Genomic DNA, 18,178 nt, shown 5'->3' on the forward strand with positions numbered 1-18,178 from the left:
GCAATGGCCGGGGCGTCGGCGGTCTCGACCTTGAGACAAGGTCCAAAAGAAAGTAATCAGTGGAGTTGATCTACTTCAAATCGACAAGTGACCGGCGACGGGGAATTGGCATGGCGCAGAGGGGGGAAAGTGCCGTAAAGGTCAGGCAACCCGTGGCTCAAGCCTAGCTTGTCTAGGGACGGCGTCGACGGAGGCGGGATTAGACTTTGAAGGGCGTGTTAAGACGGTTTACTCGTTTGGGCCAGGAACAGGAGGGAGGCCGTTGTTGGGTAAGTTACGAGAAGTTGATATCTTTGTAGACGAGTCTGATATACCGCGTCTCGGTGAGGTTGAACCGGGAAACCAGTGGACGAACGAGACAGCTCAGCTGAGATGGAAAGGTGAATCGTAAAGCTGAGACAGAGATGGCAGCTTTAACAGGATGAGCTGGAAGCCCAGGCTTGAGGTGGAGAAGACCGGGCTTCTACAACAAAAGTTGAGGTTGAATCAGATGTTGATGTAGGAGAAGATACAGAGAGTGGAAGAGAAAATAAAATATTCAAGATTTTTTCTTGTGCAACAGCGTTGAAAGGAATAGGTATTGATTTTCACTCCAAGCCGCGAAGGAAAGAAGTCGACACCCAAGGACAGGAAGGACCCTGAATTGACACACCTCCCGTCACCTTCCTCCTGGCGCCGGGGTACGTGATAGGATAGGCAAGAGCTGGTACCACCACCAACACAATGAGCGAGCGAGCTACGGACAAGCGGGCGGGGGTCTCACAACCTTAGAGTGGAGGGTTCTTACGGGGATCTAACGCCCTGTTGGTAGTCGCTTAGGTCCCCTCTCAGCGCCTCGCAGAGGGTCTGGGGGGCAAGGCGTGCGGATCCTCTCCACTAAGAGGTGCTGTAGAGTGGGGCGGTTGAAGCCGGCTGCTCACCTAAGAGAGCGCCGTGGCGTTGTCCAGGGTCGGGATCGCCTCCACAGCCGGGCCCACTTCACCCTCCCTTGTTCTTGAAATGCCGATCGAGCATGAGAATGGCATGGCATGCATGGCTCCAGTCGCAAGCCCTGATTTCTGCGGTGAACAGTTCTTCAACGAAAGACCTTGTCTCGAAATGGGCACTAACTCGATTGCTGAAGATCCCTCGAGGTCCTCGAAAAGACAACAACATGCGATCCGGTGCCTGAATGTCACAAATCGAATATCACTTCTAAGAGAGCCCAGAATCGTAAACTAGCTCACTTTAGCTCTGGCGTGTCAGTAGAGATCCTCCTGCTCACCAACATGGGAGGCCCCGGTTAGTCTGTCGCATCTCGAGCTCGAGGAAGCACAGTATTGGACAGTACAACAAGTACAAGTCCAACACAATACAAACAGCCCAGCCCAGCCTTATGCAGAGATGAGGCCGAATCGGCCAAGATAACCTTACCGAAGCCGATCGCGGCCACGGTCGCACAAAGCTCGATACTATGCGAGCACGTTTCTTTCATCGATCAACAAACTTCAAACATGTGCCCGATGACCAATTCAGGCAAGAGAATAGGGCGGCCTAATCTACAGTAAGAACAAGGGCCATCCCGTGGGAATGGATAGCCTTGATCCCCGCAACCACAGACAGGGCAGAACAGAAACAGACCAGAGTTGAATGCCACGAAAGTCTATTGATCCGTCTCATCCGCCCAACGTTGGCTGCGGAACCACGAGAGTTACCTTTCCACATCGGCTTCCTCCTCTAGGATCCTGAACTCAGATTGGCCATATTAAAAATTTAAACATGACCCTGATCATCATCATGGGAATTTTTGAATTGACCGTTGCAACATAGCGTTCAACGAACACCCTCCTTTACAGCCATCCATTGCATTCTCGCAGACCTACCCTATCACGGGACGAATTGCTTGTCATCTGCTCACCATCAACAGCGGGAGCTCCTCGACGCTAGAGATTCTTATAATCGAGGCACAATCAATTAATACCTTACGGGTACCCAATGAGGCTATTTTCGATAAGACTCAAAGCATTGGATCCTTCAAGGCATCACCGCCTCGTCAATATGTTCGCTGTCAACTGATCTGAATGTGGAATATGGGTCCCTGGTGCACAACGCTTTGTTACAGTATGTACAACACTATCTCGCCTGATGTGGTTGCAGTTGCACTCGCATCTCCATCCACGCTGATGCTGGCTTTGGACGAGCTTCCCCACTTTGAAAGGGATGGATGTGCTGCACGACACAGGAGATCGCGGGAACCGACGAATAAGGTGCTCCGGCCTTTCAGGCACCACGCAGACACTTTCACTTTTTGCATTTTAACGTTGGGGACACAAACAAAGATGGTGACTTAGACCCAGGTCGTGCCGATTTCAAGGGGTTTACTCATCAAGTTTCACTGCTTGTCCTTTATCAGCTAGCCGTCGAGGGCAACAAATGTGCCTGTTTTAGCAACTGTGCTGGAATCTACTCTGCCAGCTGGCAGCTAAGCGGTTGTGTTACGATGAAATGCACAATTATCCTCCGACAGATGCATTCCGGACAATTAGCTGCAGACTGCCGTCTATTTGTGGTTGTATCGAGTGGTCTGGCCTTGAGTCCACCGGCATCTAGACCTTATGGCCAAGTCCAGAATTGATTCCAGCACGAAAAACTCTGGTTGTCATTTGCACATTCACATTTCAAATCACCAACTTCCATTCACCCAGGAGGATGCAAACACATCAATCTCTTGGCATACCAACTAAATCCAAGCTCGAACCACGATGGCCTCTCACAGATGCATCCTAGAGCATCTTCATGCAAGTTACCTAACAGTTATTGCTGCACCTTTTTGCTTGGCTGTTCCTCATCAGCCGCTTTAAGCGTAAGCACTTCTTTTCCCTCCATCTTTTGTTGTTTCACCCGAATGCCTCTGTCCCAACCCGCCCGGTTTCTGCTAGGGTCTAATTGTTACAAGCTCCGATGGCGTCCAAGCCCGCCTTGCAGATCATCTCCAGTTCCAATCGGCGCCTTTCCGGATCCTGCAAAGTCTCATTAATATCATCTTTTTTTTCTCTTGGAATCTCAATACGATCTTGGTTAACTTGGCCCCTGCGTCTTGGCCTCGCTCCGAGAAAAAGTCCACACTCAATAGCTAAGACTGTCGCAGACTTAATCCTTAAAGAGCAAGACCCAGCGTCGATGAAGTCATTGTTGATCGACAACCAAGACACGAGAAACAGGGGTTCAAAGCATTGATTCGCTACAGTTCGTATCGTTGACCAACAGCAATGCAATTCTCAAACTAACTATCGTGAATTGTCCTTGATTTTTCCACATGTCGAACAAGTCCACCACTTCTTTTCCATCACTGTCCCACAAAAACTGCATTCCCATATCTGCGGTCCCGACGACGCAGCTTCTTGACTTGTGACTCTTGGCCATGAATTCCGCGATGTCGTAGCAGACTTCTGCCGATCTCGCGGCGGACTTGAAGTCGTCAAGTCAATAACAGCAGGTTGGGATACTGGCGATCTGGATCGGCGGTTGTCTTTAACCTGTTGTGTCCTTGGACTCATCTCGGATCGCTCCATCCCACAAGCGTCACAACAGAGGTAGTTGGCAGGATTGTGTAGAGTACAAGTGCTGCATGTCCAGCCTGGAGGCTCTCTGGACCTCTCCGAACTACCACTAGGTTCCTTATGCGGGATTACTGATCCGCCTCCATTTCCAGTTGGATTGTCCGCCGTAGGAGGAATATAAGAGTTGCCGTATTCAACCGATTTGTCTTCCTGCACAAGTTCCCACAGGGCTTGAGCTATGGCTGCATCGTTAGCCTCGTCTTCTTCGGCCTGTGTTCGAAAACCATTCTTTGTGGCATTGTCTGAAATGTTACGAATTTGAGTTTCGCTGAGGTTATCTGTGCCACAACCCTTGAGAATCCTGCTCCGCCGCTCGGCAGCATCCGCAATTACTCTCCGAATATCTTCACCTGGCCGAGGAGCAGAGCCCCCTAGACGTTTGCCAGATCCGGTACCAGGACGAGCTCGTCGCTTCTCTGTAGCCTCTCGTGCCACCCGACGAGCTTCAAGAGGTGGTATCCTTGAGCCTCCTAGACGTCGACCCTCTGAAAGGAAGCCTTCTCCGGTGTAGCCTTTAAGAACCAGGCCCTCGTGTTCGTCTCTGAGTTGATCCCAAAGGGCATGGAACTTGACATCGTGAGGGCCATGGACTATGTGTGACAACTCGTGTAGCATTGTATCAACAACACTTTCGATGGGCATAAACTGGTTCTTATCTCCAGCATGTCGCAAACGAAGACATATCTTGGCTCCTCGATTGATGTTGAGACCTATGGGCTACATTAATACGGCAGATAACCTGGAGAAGCTCATCTATGACCTACCCAGAAGATTATGTTGCTCAGGATAGAACTCGGCCAACTCTCGGACTTTCCAGTTGCGCGCTCGCATTATAGGCTTCACTAGGGAAGCTACTTTCTTCAGGGTCTGCAGTGCATCGCTTGCTCTGGGAAGCTTGGCCAAATGGCTATACGACAACACGAGCGCATCGTGTTCGGGCATGACGATGTCGTGCCTTTGTAGGGTAAGCTGTGGTGGTTTCACGATCGATGCAGGTGTTTCAGTATGATAGAGTGAAATGGCGTTATGAGCTAGGTATCATCCAGAATGCAAATTTGGTGTAATACAAAAGGATTCATTATGTTTAGGGAGTAAATATTTTGTAGGAACTGCTGGAGGTCAATAGGCCACGTAAAGTTTAGGTGCCTTGGGCTTTATTGCCCCTGGGGGCAAGTGATTGTTTGAAACTTAAGCAATTCGCAGTTACATACGCTGACGCAAGTCGCCTAGAAATTTCTGAGCTTCACTGACGTGACTGACTAATCACCACTTACACTCTCACGGCCATGGTTCTAGAAGTTCTTCACGGTGATGCACCGATATCGGTGTAATTTCAATACTGCTAACGAGGTTTCTATCAAGATGCATATGCTTTTGTATTTGACGCTGCCCCGTGCTACAGTTACTATGAATAGCACCTTATGGATGACACCTATTCAGGCTTTCTGGCTACGCCTCTGAGCCTCACATAAGATATCGTCTCCCCACCAGAGGGATTACGACAAACCTCCCTCAGCACCCCCACGCATTCCTGCACAGCTTCTTCTCTCTCCTTTTCATCCGAGACAGCATCTAAGAACTGACTTGCCATGAGCCTGATCCAGCCCTCAACACCGCCTTTGTCAGCTGGTGTTGGCCGCCACTCCCGCTCTGCCCGTTCAACAACGAAGCCTGCGTCTTGCAGCGCCTTTGTGGCCCAAGCTTCATCAGGGAAGAACCATGGGTCTGCTGCGACGGCTGCTTTCATACCAATGCGGCGACCTACAGCACTGAGAGCAGCAGTTCGCATTTCAGAAACGTTGCCGAAACCGCCCATCTCGAAGACGAATGAACCCCCTGGGGCCAGTGAAGCGTAAACACCCTTGAAGAACTGAGCACGAGTATCTTCTGGGCGGAGAATCCAGTGCATAGCTGCATTGGAGAAAACCTTGGTGAAAGCTCCTTTTTGTAGTTCTGGCTTGGAGACGAGCTGTGTAGCATCCAAGACTACAAGCGGTCAATCAAGGGTAAGCAATTTGTCTGGATGACTTACCATCAAAGGTAGAGTTCTGGGAATCCTTGCACAACTCTCGAGCAGCTTCAATCATAGAAGCTGAGCTATCAACGCCATGCATTGAGCCGCTTCCCTGCGCCAATATCTTTGCGAATTCGGCATTCAAGATGCCATCTAGACGACCAGTCTCAGCTTTGTGGTTCAACTTGGAACTCAAGTACGTACCTCCACAGCCGATATCAAGAAGAACATCATCTTTGTGTAAATCAAGCCATTGAACAACTTTTGTTGCCAGTTTAGGGACAAAAGAAGCTGAGTGCTGATAAGCCTGGAACTTGTGTAAGTGTGAAGCTATCTCAACGACGAAGCATACGCACGTTGGCAGACCATCTATCTTTCTGTTCGGCCATTATTGCGATTGAGGAATATGTGAATTGGATGAATGAGTCCAAGAGATTAAAGAAAGAGGATTTCCTACCTCTTTATACCTGGATTGCTTACATGGGAATAATCATGAGCACTGCCTACCGTGCCGGAGCTACCGCCGAGATCGGAGCACTGAAGGTTGGAACCCCAAGAACGTGCATGGTAATCGGATTAGAAGTTTGAGGATTGGTGCTGCGCCTTTGCGGACTCAAGCACGGGAAATGTGTCTTTAGTTTCTCATTCGACGATTATACAAAGCCTTGTTAAAAAATGTGGCTTCCAATACTTGCGTGTATCTACCATGGCCTGGGTTGGACTCGGAAATCTCATGAGATATCATTTTCTTTCCCCATATTTGATACCCCGCGGTGGGGTTGCAATGATGGCCTGTTACTTAACACAGTTGTGTTTCATTGAGACAAAGGCGTGCCTTGAAAGTATTATACTGTGTCCTATCAGATCATGGCTGTAAACTGATGCACAAAACGTCAGAAGACCAGACAGAAAGACACTGTTTATGATGAAGAAAGGTTACTGGTGGAGGGGTGTCTCTGAATATGCAGAAAGCCAAAATCGTTTATGCTGATTGTCCTCTCTTCATCTTTCTTCTATCCCTATCTATCAGTCAACCTTTGCTCGTCTAATCGTAGTAATAGATACTCTGAAATGGTGACAGTGCGGGACTTGCCGTGAGCTCAGAAATTCTGTTATTGATGGTTTGGACTTGCTGTACCTTGTTTAAGCAATCCTTGATATGATGTGTTATGGGAGCGCGCCTTGAATCTTCGTGGAATACTGGCATTCTCCAAATCTGGTTTTCATCGTCACTCGAATAACTCGATCACTGTTCATCTTGTAGGCTGTAATGTATTCGTCTGTCATTGTTCGAACTAGAGCCGTAATTGTGATGGGGATGAACAATCCATGAACATCTCTTGTTCACAATGGTAATCCGTCTATAAGTTCCATCCAACCTAGATCATTTCACATTTGTCCATGCTACCACACCTTGATATTATCGACGAATTCTATGACACAATAAAACCGAAGTCCCCCGCCGAAAAGAAAAGAAAAAGAGCAGAAATCATCATGTGTCGCGAACACGTCGCTATATGCCCAGAATGTTGGGCCACAGTCACGTTTCAATGGAAGTATTGCCGACCTTATATTAACGCAGATCCAGCAGTTCGCAGTGAGAGTGGAGGTTTGATCCCTCCTGTCGCATATTTCGTATCTCACGATCTTGGAGTCGTTCAGGAGGTTTGCAGCTCCTTAACACCTGAGACTTGTCCGAACGACAGCTGCCCCAGCAAGACTCCAGTTGAGAACCGAGGTTCCCGGAGATTGAGCCGGATAACATGATGGGTAGGATATGAACAATACAGAAGATTCTGTTAGATATACTACCAGGATCTACGCTCATATTGTTGTTGTGCTTCTCGTTCGATCACATACGACCACAGCTCGTGGAGAATACGGGGTCCCGTCTGCTCCCCCAGAGTCAAGCCGCGAAGCGCCGGATTAGTAGTTGGGTCGGTGACGACCAGCGAATACCTGGTGTTGTATGTTCTCTTTTGCCCTTTTGCTTATTTGTTATCTTGTTTTATGGTGGTTTGAAGCCGTAGTTAGATGCTGTGAATTTGAGTCGGTTGTCTATCATCGATGACTACATAGTAGTACTCAGAAATGATAATTGGCCTAAAATCCAAGTTGACTATCTCGAGCTTTGATTGAATAGTAGCTTACATTCTGTTCCATTTTACGTAGTCCAAGTCGTGGATAGGAGCAAGTGACTGCATGTTCTCCAGCGAATCACGTCTTTGTCCTCACACAGCAACTCACTGCCACTGATCGCTACTCAATGTTCAGTGCGCCACTGCTCTCTCAGGTCTCTGTTGTTCATTCTACAATGTTCATGGCCTAACATATCAATTCTCCCCTCTCTCCAAATGCCACTTCCCAAACCTTCCCCCTTCCTTACACACACCCTCCAGGTATTGACAACTTGTCCATACCTGAAACACAGCTTATTACCGTATTACTTCAGCCCGAACTCCTAGCAACCAAAAAGAACATCACTAACAATGTGCAAGAAGATCGTCTCCCGGTGCTGTCACTGTGGTGATAATCTTGGAACGTATTTCATACCTTGTAACAGCTGGCACGCCTTGGCACAAATGGACGACCGCGAGGGACGAGATCTCCCGAAAGCATGGGATTGCAAGTATTTTACCAAAGAGTTTCAGCCTATGCTCACAGGCTGCCCAAACAATGACACCTGCCCTTCGTGGTTTGGGAATATCTTATGGGGTTTTGGAGACGCCTGGAATGAGGGTCCTGCAATCAGAATGGCCCGTGGCTTTGTCGCTCAGGAGAAGTTGAAGGGGTGGGAGGCTCAGTTTGCTCGTAAGTATTTTGAGAAGAAGCCTATTCCGCCTCGCAAGGAACCTGAGGGATTCATGTTCTTGATTCGGCAAGATTTGATGGGAGACCTTGAATCTGTCACGTCTATTGACAATCTCGAGTCTGCAGATGCAGCCCCTGGAGACGGGGGTAATCAACATAACCATGAAGATAGTTATGATGCTGACAGCGAGAATTCCGCCGAAGACGCTTCCAACGAGACCTCCCAGGTTGACCCCGAAGATCTATTCTACGGTGATGTCATCGAGGAGACCGATGGTGAAGCTGAGGTTAAAATTCCTGAACGCAAGCTCGTTGTTCGAGGGTATGAAGATCCTGCAGCCCCTATCTTGAACTTGTTCCACCCTATGATGGACCTGGGACGTGATAGTGATTTTGTTGACTAAGAGGAGTTCTCGGGAATGAGATTTGGGTGTAGTTTTGGAGGATAAAAACCTGGACTTCCCTGGTGGAAGAGTGAAGATGTTCAACTGGCTTTGGATGTAGATCATTTGGCATTTTGATGATAAGACCATAGAGCTCTTTTATAACTGTAGCGCAGCAACAAATTGATACCCCTGATTTCTATAGAGACATTATTGTCCGACTGAAAGTATTTGTGATACAACCTTCCCCTTCATGTTAACCCAAGCGACGTCCTTACTCAACCACCAACACTCCTCGTTACCCGGTGAGATGCAGTTATATTGAAACAGTATATTGATTAAACACGTCTGTCTATCGAGCAAAAACGCCTTTCCATGTGCCAAACCTAACTTTAGGATATTCTTCAACTATCTCACGCCGACTTTTTCACCCTCTTGCTCTTCTTCTTCTTTTCGCCGAATGCCTCCTCATAGACCTCAGCCGCTGTCTGACCAGCCTTTCTCTTCTGCTTGGCTGACTTTACGCTGACGACGGGGTTTGACTTGCCCTGCTTGGCCGCACTCAGTACCTGTTTTTCCGCCTCTTCCCACGCAGGAGTATCTCCCTCAATCTCATATCTGTTTCTTGTTAGCTGATGTCCTTCCATGTGTAATTCGGTGTAGCTTACTGGTCAAGGGGCAAAGAGTCAATGAGCTCTCTTTGCTTCTTCTTTAGCTCCCTCAAGGCGTCATCACCACCCTCCTCAAGCTCCTCGTCCAATGTTGTAGCCAGAGGAACGTACCGCTCATCAACAATCTCATCGTCGTGTGCGCCACTAGCATTCTCGCGACTCACACCAAGACGCTCAACCTTGGGAATCTCTGCGCCAACAGCATCGGAGACGAGGTCGGCGAAGTGTTTAGTAACCTTTCGCATCATCTTAATGAACATGGCAAGGACTTGAGAGGTAGGCATGTTCATCTCCTGGGCAATAACATCAATATCCTTGCGCTGCAGTCCAAGAGCCAGCATGACGGCCTGCTGGACCCCCTGCAAATTGACGTCTTCCTTGATGCGTCCTGTGAAGTAGAGGTGGGCAATGGTTGGAACAAGATCGAGAACAACGTGGTAGTCAAGCATGTTGTTGGCATATGACTCGAGTCGCTTCAGGTCGAAAGGGCTCATATAAATATCAAGATCAGCCTTGGTCAATGGTTGAATTTCAACAGAGTCCAGTTGTGCTCCCAACTTGGCGCCCTCATCAATACTAAGGGCAGTGATAGGACTGAATGTGCGGAACTGGTATGACAGGAGAGACAGGAAACGCTTCTGGAAATCTCTGGAGAAAGCCCCGAGCCAGCTTCGGTCCTCACTGTTCTCAAGCGGCCGCAGCATGACACAAGTATGCTCGCCAGTTAGATCGTTGGCAGTCTGTCTTAAGTAGACAGGCGCGAAAGAGGCCTTCTTCCAGAATTTGTGAAGGGGCTGGGTCAAGCCGTAGCTTACACCAACGTAGTCAAGTCGATCGGGCTTCTTCTCCGAGAGCTTGGCGAAAAGGGGAGGCATCTTGTTGATATCCCGAACCTTGATGTCATCGTCGAGCAAATTGGCGTTGGCGAGCTCAGCGTCAGTAACTCGAGTCATTGTCTCCTCCATAATCTGATCCTCGTCCTCAGACAGGTTGGCGAAGCGACCCTCGTAGTAGTCCACGAGCAGCTCCAAAGCCTTGGAACCGTATCCCATTGAAACATACTCAGGGTTTGTGGCAATACGAACAACTCGAGCACCAGACAGAGAAGCAAACTCCTCATCCTGGAACTGCTGGCTGACTAGCCAAGGAATGAGATCACCAGAGGGTCGCTGTCCTCGGCTCAAACTGTTAAGGACGCTCTGCCTGCTGATCTTTCCTTCCAACGAGACCTGAATGACGCAAAGAGGTTCGGGTAGTCTGGCGCTATCCTCAGAAACAGGAGGAACAAGGACGAAAAGCTCGTGAGCAGGGGCATCGCTCATAAGTTGAAGATCGTCTGGTGAGTTCTTGTAGTGACTAGCTACATACAACGCAACCATTTGCTGAAGGAACTTCTCGGACACAGGATGGAAGGAGAATAAGGTATCTCGGTTGACGTTCAAGAGCTGACATTGCGTAGGGTCGGGGCATCCGTTGATATTCGACTTGGCCTTAGGCAGAGTCGCGTCGAGGCAGAGAACTGTGTTGAGCCACTTCTCGACAGCGTCTCCTTGAGCATATCGAATAGGCTCAGACAAGGTGATCTCTCGCAGCTTTCGTCCAGCCTGGAACTCCTCAGTCTTTGAAGTCTTACCAGTCGATCGGTCAGCGATTTCCATGCCTTCGCCAGCTGTGGAAGCAGTGCGCGACTGGTCTCGTAGCTGCTTGATGAGCTTGAGAGAAAGTGATCGACCTGTACCCTCATAACCGTTGATGGTGGAGGCCATAAAGACAAGGTAAGGGCCCATGAGCTTCTTCACAAGAGGCAGAGGAATAGCTGCAGCCTCATCAATGACCACCAACTCGGCTTGTCCCAGCACGTGGGCGTCTTGAGGTCTAATGTACTGGATAGTCTGTCGGTGTTGTCGGTGAATGTTGACTCGAACAATGGCCTTGTTGAAGTCGGGGTTTGTGCTCTGAATGATAGAGTAATCGGCGTGGTCAGCATAACCCAACTCGTCAAAACCTTTGAAGACAAACTCAAACAGAGTCTTCAAGTTCTCAGGCGAAGGGGAGGTAATGAAGATGTTGCTATATCCATACGCAACAGCAGCTGCGACAGCAACACCCATGGCCGCAGACTTTCCACGACCACGAGCAGCAGTGAGAGTAACCGTGCTCCGTAGTGTCTTCTCAGCGATAGCATCTGTGAAGGTGATAAGAGCCTTGGCCTGGTCGACAGTCTTGGCGAGAGAAATAAGCGGTCCCACGGGCTGTCGTCCTTCGTTCTGCTCCTTCATAGCCTCAAGCTCAATTTGCGACTCTGTCTTGGGGTTGTCGAGGTCTGGAGGAGGAAGCTTCTTGACACCCTTTCCACCTGAGATAGGGAGAACGTTCATCTCATCATCGATAACCAAACAAGAGTTGCAGCTTCCCAGAGAGAGAATGAATCGCTCGTTGAAACGCGCCACCACATCGTCGTGGGCTTCTGTCCTATAACGGGAGTGGACATCCATGGACAGGCTGTAAAGCTGCTTCAAACTGTTCATGCCCTTGAGGAGCAAAACAACTAATCCACCGCCCTCGACAGTTTCGATCGTTCGGGCAAGAATGTTGGGTGTAATAGCCTCAAAGTCCTGTAGAATACACATGCCGAATGTCTGACCGAGAATCTTGTCGGTCTCCTTATAGTAGGTATATCGGATGTTGTGTAGCGATACGAACAACTCGAAGGGGTCCTCGGTGTTGGCTTCTCGAATTCCTCGCTTGATCTCCTTCTTGATCTTTTGTTCGCGCTTCTTTCGGTGACTGTAAAGCTTGGGTTAGCTGCGTCGCATCGAGGGAAGAGATTGTCAAGGTCTACTAACCTGGTGAATCCCAAGAGCTTGTTCTTGTAAGCCCAAAGGACTGATTTGTTCTGCTTGATATCAAACTGAGACATGATATAATGCAGACGCACGATCACGTCCTTCGACCTGTCTCCCACCACGACGAAGAAGCTTCTCTTTTTTTCTTGCAGGCCATTTTGAATGAGTGCTGGAATGCGCGAGTCACTATATTGACGTCAGCTTATGAGATTCGAAGCGAGAACATAGACAGGAATACTTACACCGCCTTGCGCTGCATCTTTTCAGATTTTTCTTCAGACCAATTGCTCTGAAAATACGCTGGCGCAAATGCGATCTCGTTTTCGAGGTGGGACCCAGAGTCTCAAAAACCCAAAATTTTGGCGGTCGATAAGTTTCTGCCGGGCGGTGAACGTCGGTAAGATACTTTGGAGTGGGGACTCCACCGAACTTAGCTTCAGAGGTTGAATATAGTGGCGCCCAGTGTAGTTTTTAAGAGCCGCAAATGAGCGTTGTTTATGGCCTTGGAAACAAGAATGTAAAACAGCCATTGTTGATTGACTTTATGACTCACAAGATACTTCTTCGATCATATTCGTCTTTCATTGGAGGCATCTGATATGAGCTGTTGACTCTTGCTGCATATCCAACACCAAGTCATATTCTTAACCTATCAGTCACAACACATGAGCTTTTAATATCAAGATCGACGTCACTGGGACCCGAGTTATGACTGGGGACCAATAGGTGAATTGTACAGCTATTTATACATGATTCGCGCATCTGAGGCTGAAGTCACCACGGAAGATATCTCAACGCATTTGAAAATGATGATTGTTACCTGCGCGAGTCTATGGAAACATAAGAAAGTCTCAAAGCGCAATGCCACAGTCCAAACTCAAGGTGAGAGATCTTCTTCTTCAATGCCCAGACACCACGAATGAAAAATGTCCTTCGATATGCCCCGTATGCGAGAGATAAAAAAGAGGAACATGACTCGAACGACCAGGGAAATATGTACACATGTCTAAGTTCGGTCCAACTTGCGGCGCAGGACTCGCGTCCTCTTCATAAGCTTCTTATACTTCTTCTTCTTCATCCTGAGCTTTCGTTGTCGCTTTACGCTGATGGCGTGCATGTCTCGGCGGCCCTGGGCCTCGTCGAACTTGAGCTGGCGAAGAGCCAGACGCTCGAGGAAGCTTCGCGGTTGGTTGTCCTGCACAATCTGAGGGCTGTGAGCCATGATACGGACTTGGCCATCCGGATCGATGGACTCCTCGATGGTGAAAAGAGCCTTATACATCCGGTGTTGGGGGACGTCCTCGGCGGCTTCGATATCGGCAACGGCACTGTCTGCCTCACCAGCAGCTTGGGGTTGAGGCAGAGGTGGAGGTCGGAAAGGCAGGAATTCACCTGACATGGTGTCGATCTGGAGGTACATGCTGGACTCGGTACCATCGGGGTTCTTGATATCAACTTTGTGCATTCCTTCCTGTCCCTCGTGTCCAATGGTCATCTGAGCCATAGGACCTTCCAACTGTTCGATAGCGCTGGAGAGAGTAGAATCTGTATCGGCCATCTTGTTGTTCCGGGCTCGGGAGGCAAAGATGGAGGCGAAGTGCTCATCGGTAACCGCTCGGGGCATGGTCTGAGTAACCGAGATAGGTCTGTGTAGTGAGAAGAAACTTGATAGTCCGAGAGCTGCGACAATTAGCTACCGTCGTCCGTCTCAACTATGTATATCCATAGCCTTACCTTCTTGTGACATGTGATGCGTGTTGGGGACGCTTGGCAACTTTCTCATAGAAGCCGCTCGATCGGAAGCATCCTTGTTGCTCTTTCGCTTTCGCTTTTCATTGCCAGACTTGGGCGACGTAGCAGCAGGTACCGACTGATCAGCTGAGATCTCGTTGGCGCCGTTATCGGATTTCGAAGGTTTTGAAGAAGAACATCGTCGCTGCTGATTTCGAACAAAGACGGGAGTGGTCTTTGAAGTGGCTGAGGCGAGGACAGAAACGACACCGGTCTGAGGGGTCGAGGAGACGGCTGAGGAGACAACTCGGCGCATGGATGAAGGCAACATGATGTGTTACCAGGCGCAGAGGAGCCGCTGCGTGTGAGGAGGGAGGAGAGGGGCGGTTTTGAGGGTCAGGATGAGTTCCTGATGTTGTTCGGTTCTATCTACAAAACCCGGATTTGGCCGCTTGGGAAAAGGCTGCGCTGCGATGGGCCAACGTTCTGACGCTAACTATTTGTGGCCTAAGGCAGCGATAACGGCTTCGATCAGCTGAGAACATAAAAAGCATCACATTCAAAGATTAGAGAACCAAAAAATAGAAGAATCTGTAGTAATATATATCTCAGCGATTGTCTCGGTTCTTTGAGTATGAGCTAAGTATACAGTGGTCTTTCTCCCACTCTCCTTTTGGATGAGCAAATCACTCATGTGACCCATTTATGCCAACTCATGAGATGCTCATGATCCATTTTGTACCATATTTTTGTCTACCAGCCTATCGCTGTCCTAAACATGGAACATACCCCAACCAATGCACCCAGTTTCATCACGGGGCTTCTCCGCAGTTTCAACAGGGCAGCATCTATTAGTGACTCAACATGGCGGAAACTGTAAACCTACGGCGGTTATCATAACCTCCGATGGACACCTCGGAGATCGATTCCCGCTTTATCATGACGCTTGGCAACCCACCTCGTGCCCGTAAGATAGGTTAAGTCGAATGAGACCCAATGTTCATCATGAAGGCCAAAAGGCCATGTGGTTTGAGTGGCTTATTATACAGAGGTTCAGTGTCTATCGAAACATGATACAAATCCGAATCCTGTGAGATTGCTGCTTGACTTTTCCTTCCTCTTCACCGTATACTCCCCGACCTATAAAACAAACCCGAATAATTCTCGAAAAGAGCATCGATCCATCGTGAATACAGAAACACTTCTATATCTATGTGAAAAGAACTGGCGAGGAATTTTCAAAACATGGAGCCTTTCTTACTGGGAGTTGACCCAGCTCAGGTAAGAGTTCCAGCCAATCGCTATGATATTGGCAAAGAACAGACGGTATTGCAAAGGAATGAGGGAGAAGTTGATGACCTGGACGGCAGGCCAGAGCATCCAGTTGGCCTTCAGCGCTGGCCACCAAGCCTTGTCGATTCGTTCCTGTGCACTCTTGCCCTCCATGGTGGCCATGCTGCCAAGGAATACACCTATCATGACAGGTGCAAAACCAAGCTGATCACAGGCGACCCGAGTGAGGACCTCTGCCTTCTTGTTCCCCGGCACATTAACTCTGCGTGCGAGGAAAGCGAACCATGTTGTAGCAACAGGACCGAACACAACTGTAAAAAGTCAACGATTATCCAGATGTTGGTTCAAGGTTGGAGGAGCTCACAGCCACCGTAGAGAGCCATTCGACCTGTTCGGACTAGGTCATGCTTCTCAACGCCCTTCTTCTCAACGAGCTGCTGAGCTGTGACATCGCCTGTAGCAAACAGGAATGCAGTGGTAACACTCTGAGTGAGCAGTGGACGCGCAGCCAACCTGGCGTTGTACCTGAATATATATCAGTACGGACTGCTAATTGACAAAAACTTTCGACTGACCAGCGAATGAAAGAAGCCATGGCTGCTTTCGAGGACTAATTCGGACGTAGTCGAAGTTTAATAGTCCTTCTGAGTGAAGACTGTCGAAAACCCCGAGATGTTGGTAAGCCACAACGTTGAACAGAGAAGAGAGTGCGCGATTGGGCGAGTCGAGCTGGGAGAACAGCTGGTTGTAGAAGAAAGGTTCAGGGATTAGGAGGAGTGAAAAATGAACGCAAATTTCATATGAAAGCTGTTTTTCATAAATAAAGTAGAGAAAGACTCAATGCTATGCAGATGCACGTTAAAATTAGAGCTTCGGATTCAAGAAAACGTAATCGAAGCTGCAGTTGGCATGACGTAGCCGTAGCAAATGCGCCGTGATAGAGGTTGGCTCGTGGTATTTAGCCTCTACACTCACAACCACCATCAGAAGCTGGACCGCGACCTGGGGCTCCAGACTTTTTGTGTCCCACTGCGGGAGCTGGCGATGTTCTAGGGGCACGTTCCGATAAGGACGCAGTGGGGGTTACGTGCACACCGATAGCTGATTGTGGAATGATGTCTCGAAATTTATCGCTATAACGGTATATATATGCATGGGCTTGCTATCCCGGAATGACAGGAAATGCGGAGCTGCCAGTTGAAGTTAAGGTTACCCCAAGAAGCTAGGATGTGGCCTGGTTAAAGAGGCTTGAATAAGTAATGAGAATCTAATTGGGTTGTCACTGATTGGAGTCGCATATTTACAAGCTCCAAAACTACAGTGGGTAGTGCACCTGGATATATCACAGGTCTGTATACGACAATCTTGCACAACCAGCTTGCGCTACTGCGGAGGGTTGAATCTAGAGCGCTTGTCGGAAGACGAAATGTCTTGGTATTGTTAACTACACCTGATAAAAGGTATTTTACTAGTATTGGTAGCTAATGTCGCCGGATATGTGACCTTGCAATGTCAAGACGCGGTGCCATTCAAAGGTCAATACGACCGAGCTGATATGTTCATCACGACTCCAGTCTGTTCGATTCACCCAATTAACCCATATCAATCTGATAACAGCATGTTCCACCATTCATCCTTCATGAAGCGCTCCATGGAGACGCGGGTTCATCTCTAGAAGGAGGCGTATTTGTCCTGTTCCTACGATTATTCTTCTTCCTGACATCGACAACCTCTGGCTGCGTCTCAGCCTCCTGCGCTGCACTCTCAGCACGCTGCAGCGTCTCTTCCGTCTCGTCATCGTGATACCGATTCTCTTCATCCACAAACAACGCCGAATAGTCTTCATGTCTTCGCTCTCGTAGATGATCCAGCCATGGTAGCTGGGGGAAATCTGGACGAAGTCGATGATCGCAGTGCGGGCAGTCAGGAGGTAAAGTGCGCCAGGCGAGCCACTGGACGATATTATGAATAGCAAGGCCCGTGTAGAATGACTCCAGAGAAATAAGAAGGTGAATGACACTGGAGTACTTATTAGATGGCATACAGAATATTGTCCTGCCGAATGGTGACTCTTACAAGTTGACGAGAAGGGGGATAGTGGCATAAGCTGCCAGCATACTCAACGACGCCAGCTGGCCTTTCGAAATCCATGTGAAGACCAACACAATCATACAAGCTGCAGCTAGCACCACATCAAAAGCAAAGGTTAGCACAGGGTGTGAGAGCTTATGCGCAAGTCCATCATCTCGTTCTCGTCGGCGGAGGAGGAACAAGCTGCCACCAGAAGAAAACGCGAGCGGAACAAGACCGACCGCAGGAGCTGCGTCGTTTGAGAGAACACCGTGAGCAATACAGAGGGGAAATGCGGGGAGAAATGAGGCGATCGCGACTAAGCGAAGGGTCCTGTGCGAAGCAGGCGGCTGGTGGTGAGCCGTGGAATCGGCCTCTGAAGGGGTGTCACTGGGCATTTCGAGACGACTCTTGATGAAAAAAAAAAAAGACTCAGCTGCAAAAAGAGAGATGAGCGAAATTGCTCTTGCAAGAAGATGAATTATCTCTGTGGTAGTATTTGCAAAGCGGCAGGAAGGGACTCGTGATTAGACCCTTGTAAGTGAGCCCTGGCACTATCAGGTGGCCTGACCAATGGTGAAAGGACAAAAGATAGCATAGCTGCTTGAGCGTAGCAATTGGTTCCAGCAAGCCTAACTACCTATATTAGACCTTCAAGTAGAGTCAAGCTCGAGTGTTGTTATTAAAGGCACCAGGAAATAGTGTTATCCATGGCTTCGTTGGCGTGCTAATCTCACTTGTAATCTTGGAAAACGAGTCA

At 48.8% G+C, this 18,178-nt stretch overlaps 6 protein-coding genes across 6 annotated transcripts; 1 reads left to right on the plus strand and 5 right to left on the minus strand.

Annotated features, from left to right (window-relative positions):
• Positions 1-3,266: 3,266 nt before the first annotated feature.
• BKA55DRAFT_498350 (WLM domain-containing protein) lies at positions 3,267-6,002 on the minus strand (the record flags this gene model as incomplete). Its single annotated transcript, XM_046186541.1, has 7 exons — positions 3,267-4,309; positions 4,364-4,568; positions 4,811-4,825; positions 5,053-5,585; positions 5,632-5,766; positions 5,818-5,920; positions 5,970-6,002. 7 exons carry the CDS (start codon positions 6,000-6,002, stop codon positions 3,267-3,269), a joined length of 2,067 nt encoding a protein of 688 aa, XP_046056180.1.
• A 2,100-nt stretch (positions 6,003-8,102) lies between these two features.
• On the plus strand, positions 8,103-8,828 carry BKA55DRAFT_532068 (uncharacterized protein; the record flags this gene model as incomplete). The annotated part of the gene is made up of 1 exon (XM_046189292.1): positions 8,103-8,828. One exon carries the CDS (start codon positions 8,103-8,105, stop codon positions 8,826-8,828), a length of 726 nt encoding a protein of 241 aa, XP_046056181.1.
• A 170-nt stretch (positions 8,829-8,998) lies between these two features.
• Positions 8,999-12,651, minus strand: BKA55DRAFT_548512 (GNAT acetyltransferase 2-domain-containing protein). The gene is made up of 4 exons (XM_046191125.1): positions 12,567-12,651; positions 12,325-12,510; positions 9,476-12,265; positions 8,999-9,425 (listed from the first exon to the last, which is right to left on the minus strand). Exons 1-4 carry the CDS (start codon positions 12,581-12,583, stop codon positions 9,221-9,223), a joined length of 3,198 nt encoding a protein of 1,065 aa, XP_046056182.1. The 5' UTR covers positions 12,584-12,651; the 3' UTR covers positions 8,999-9,220.
• A 441-nt stretch (positions 12,652-13,092) lies between these two features.
• BKA55DRAFT_8824 (uncharacterized protein) lies at positions 13,093-14,619 on the minus strand. The gene is made up of 2 exons (XM_046201675.1): positions 14,059-14,619; positions 13,093-14,004 (listed from the first exon to the last, which is right to left on the minus strand). Exons 1-2 carry the CDS (start codon positions 14,384-14,386, stop codon positions 13,331-13,333), a joined length of 1,002 nt encoding a protein of 333 aa, XP_046056183.1. The 5' UTR covers positions 14,387-14,619; the 3' UTR covers positions 13,093-13,330.
• Positions 14,620-15,312: 693 nt separating this feature from the next.
• On the minus strand, positions 15,313-15,943 carry BKA55DRAFT_532071 (uncharacterized protein; the record flags this gene model as incomplete). The annotated part of the gene is made up of 3 exons (XM_046189293.1): positions 15,313-15,659; positions 15,713-15,873; positions 15,924-15,943. The coding sequence occupies 3 exons, from the start codon at positions 15,941-15,943 to the stop codon at positions 15,313-15,315; spliced, it is 528 nt and encodes a 175-aa protein (XP_046056184.1).
• A 722-nt stretch (positions 15,944-16,665) lies between these two features.
• On the minus strand, positions 16,666-18,175 carry BKA55DRAFT_548520 (uncharacterized protein). The gene is made up of 2 exons (XM_046191126.1): positions 17,425-18,175; positions 16,666-17,367 (listed from the first exon to the last, which is right to left on the minus strand). Exons 1-2 carry the CDS (start codon positions 17,814-17,816, stop codon positions 16,986-16,988), a joined length of 774 nt encoding a protein of 257 aa, XP_046056185.1. The 5' UTR covers positions 17,817-18,175; the 3' UTR covers positions 16,666-16,985.
• Between the last annotated feature and the right edge of the window lie 3 nt (positions 18,176-18,178).

This window comes from Fusarium redolens, assembly GCF_020744475.1.
Source record: "Fusarium redolens strain MPI-CAGE-AT-0023 chromosome Unknown BKA55scaffold_1, whole genome shotgun sequence".
Lineage (NCBI taxonomy): Eukaryota > Fungi > Ascomycota > Sordariomycetes > Hypocreales > Nectriaceae > Fusarium > Fusarium redolens.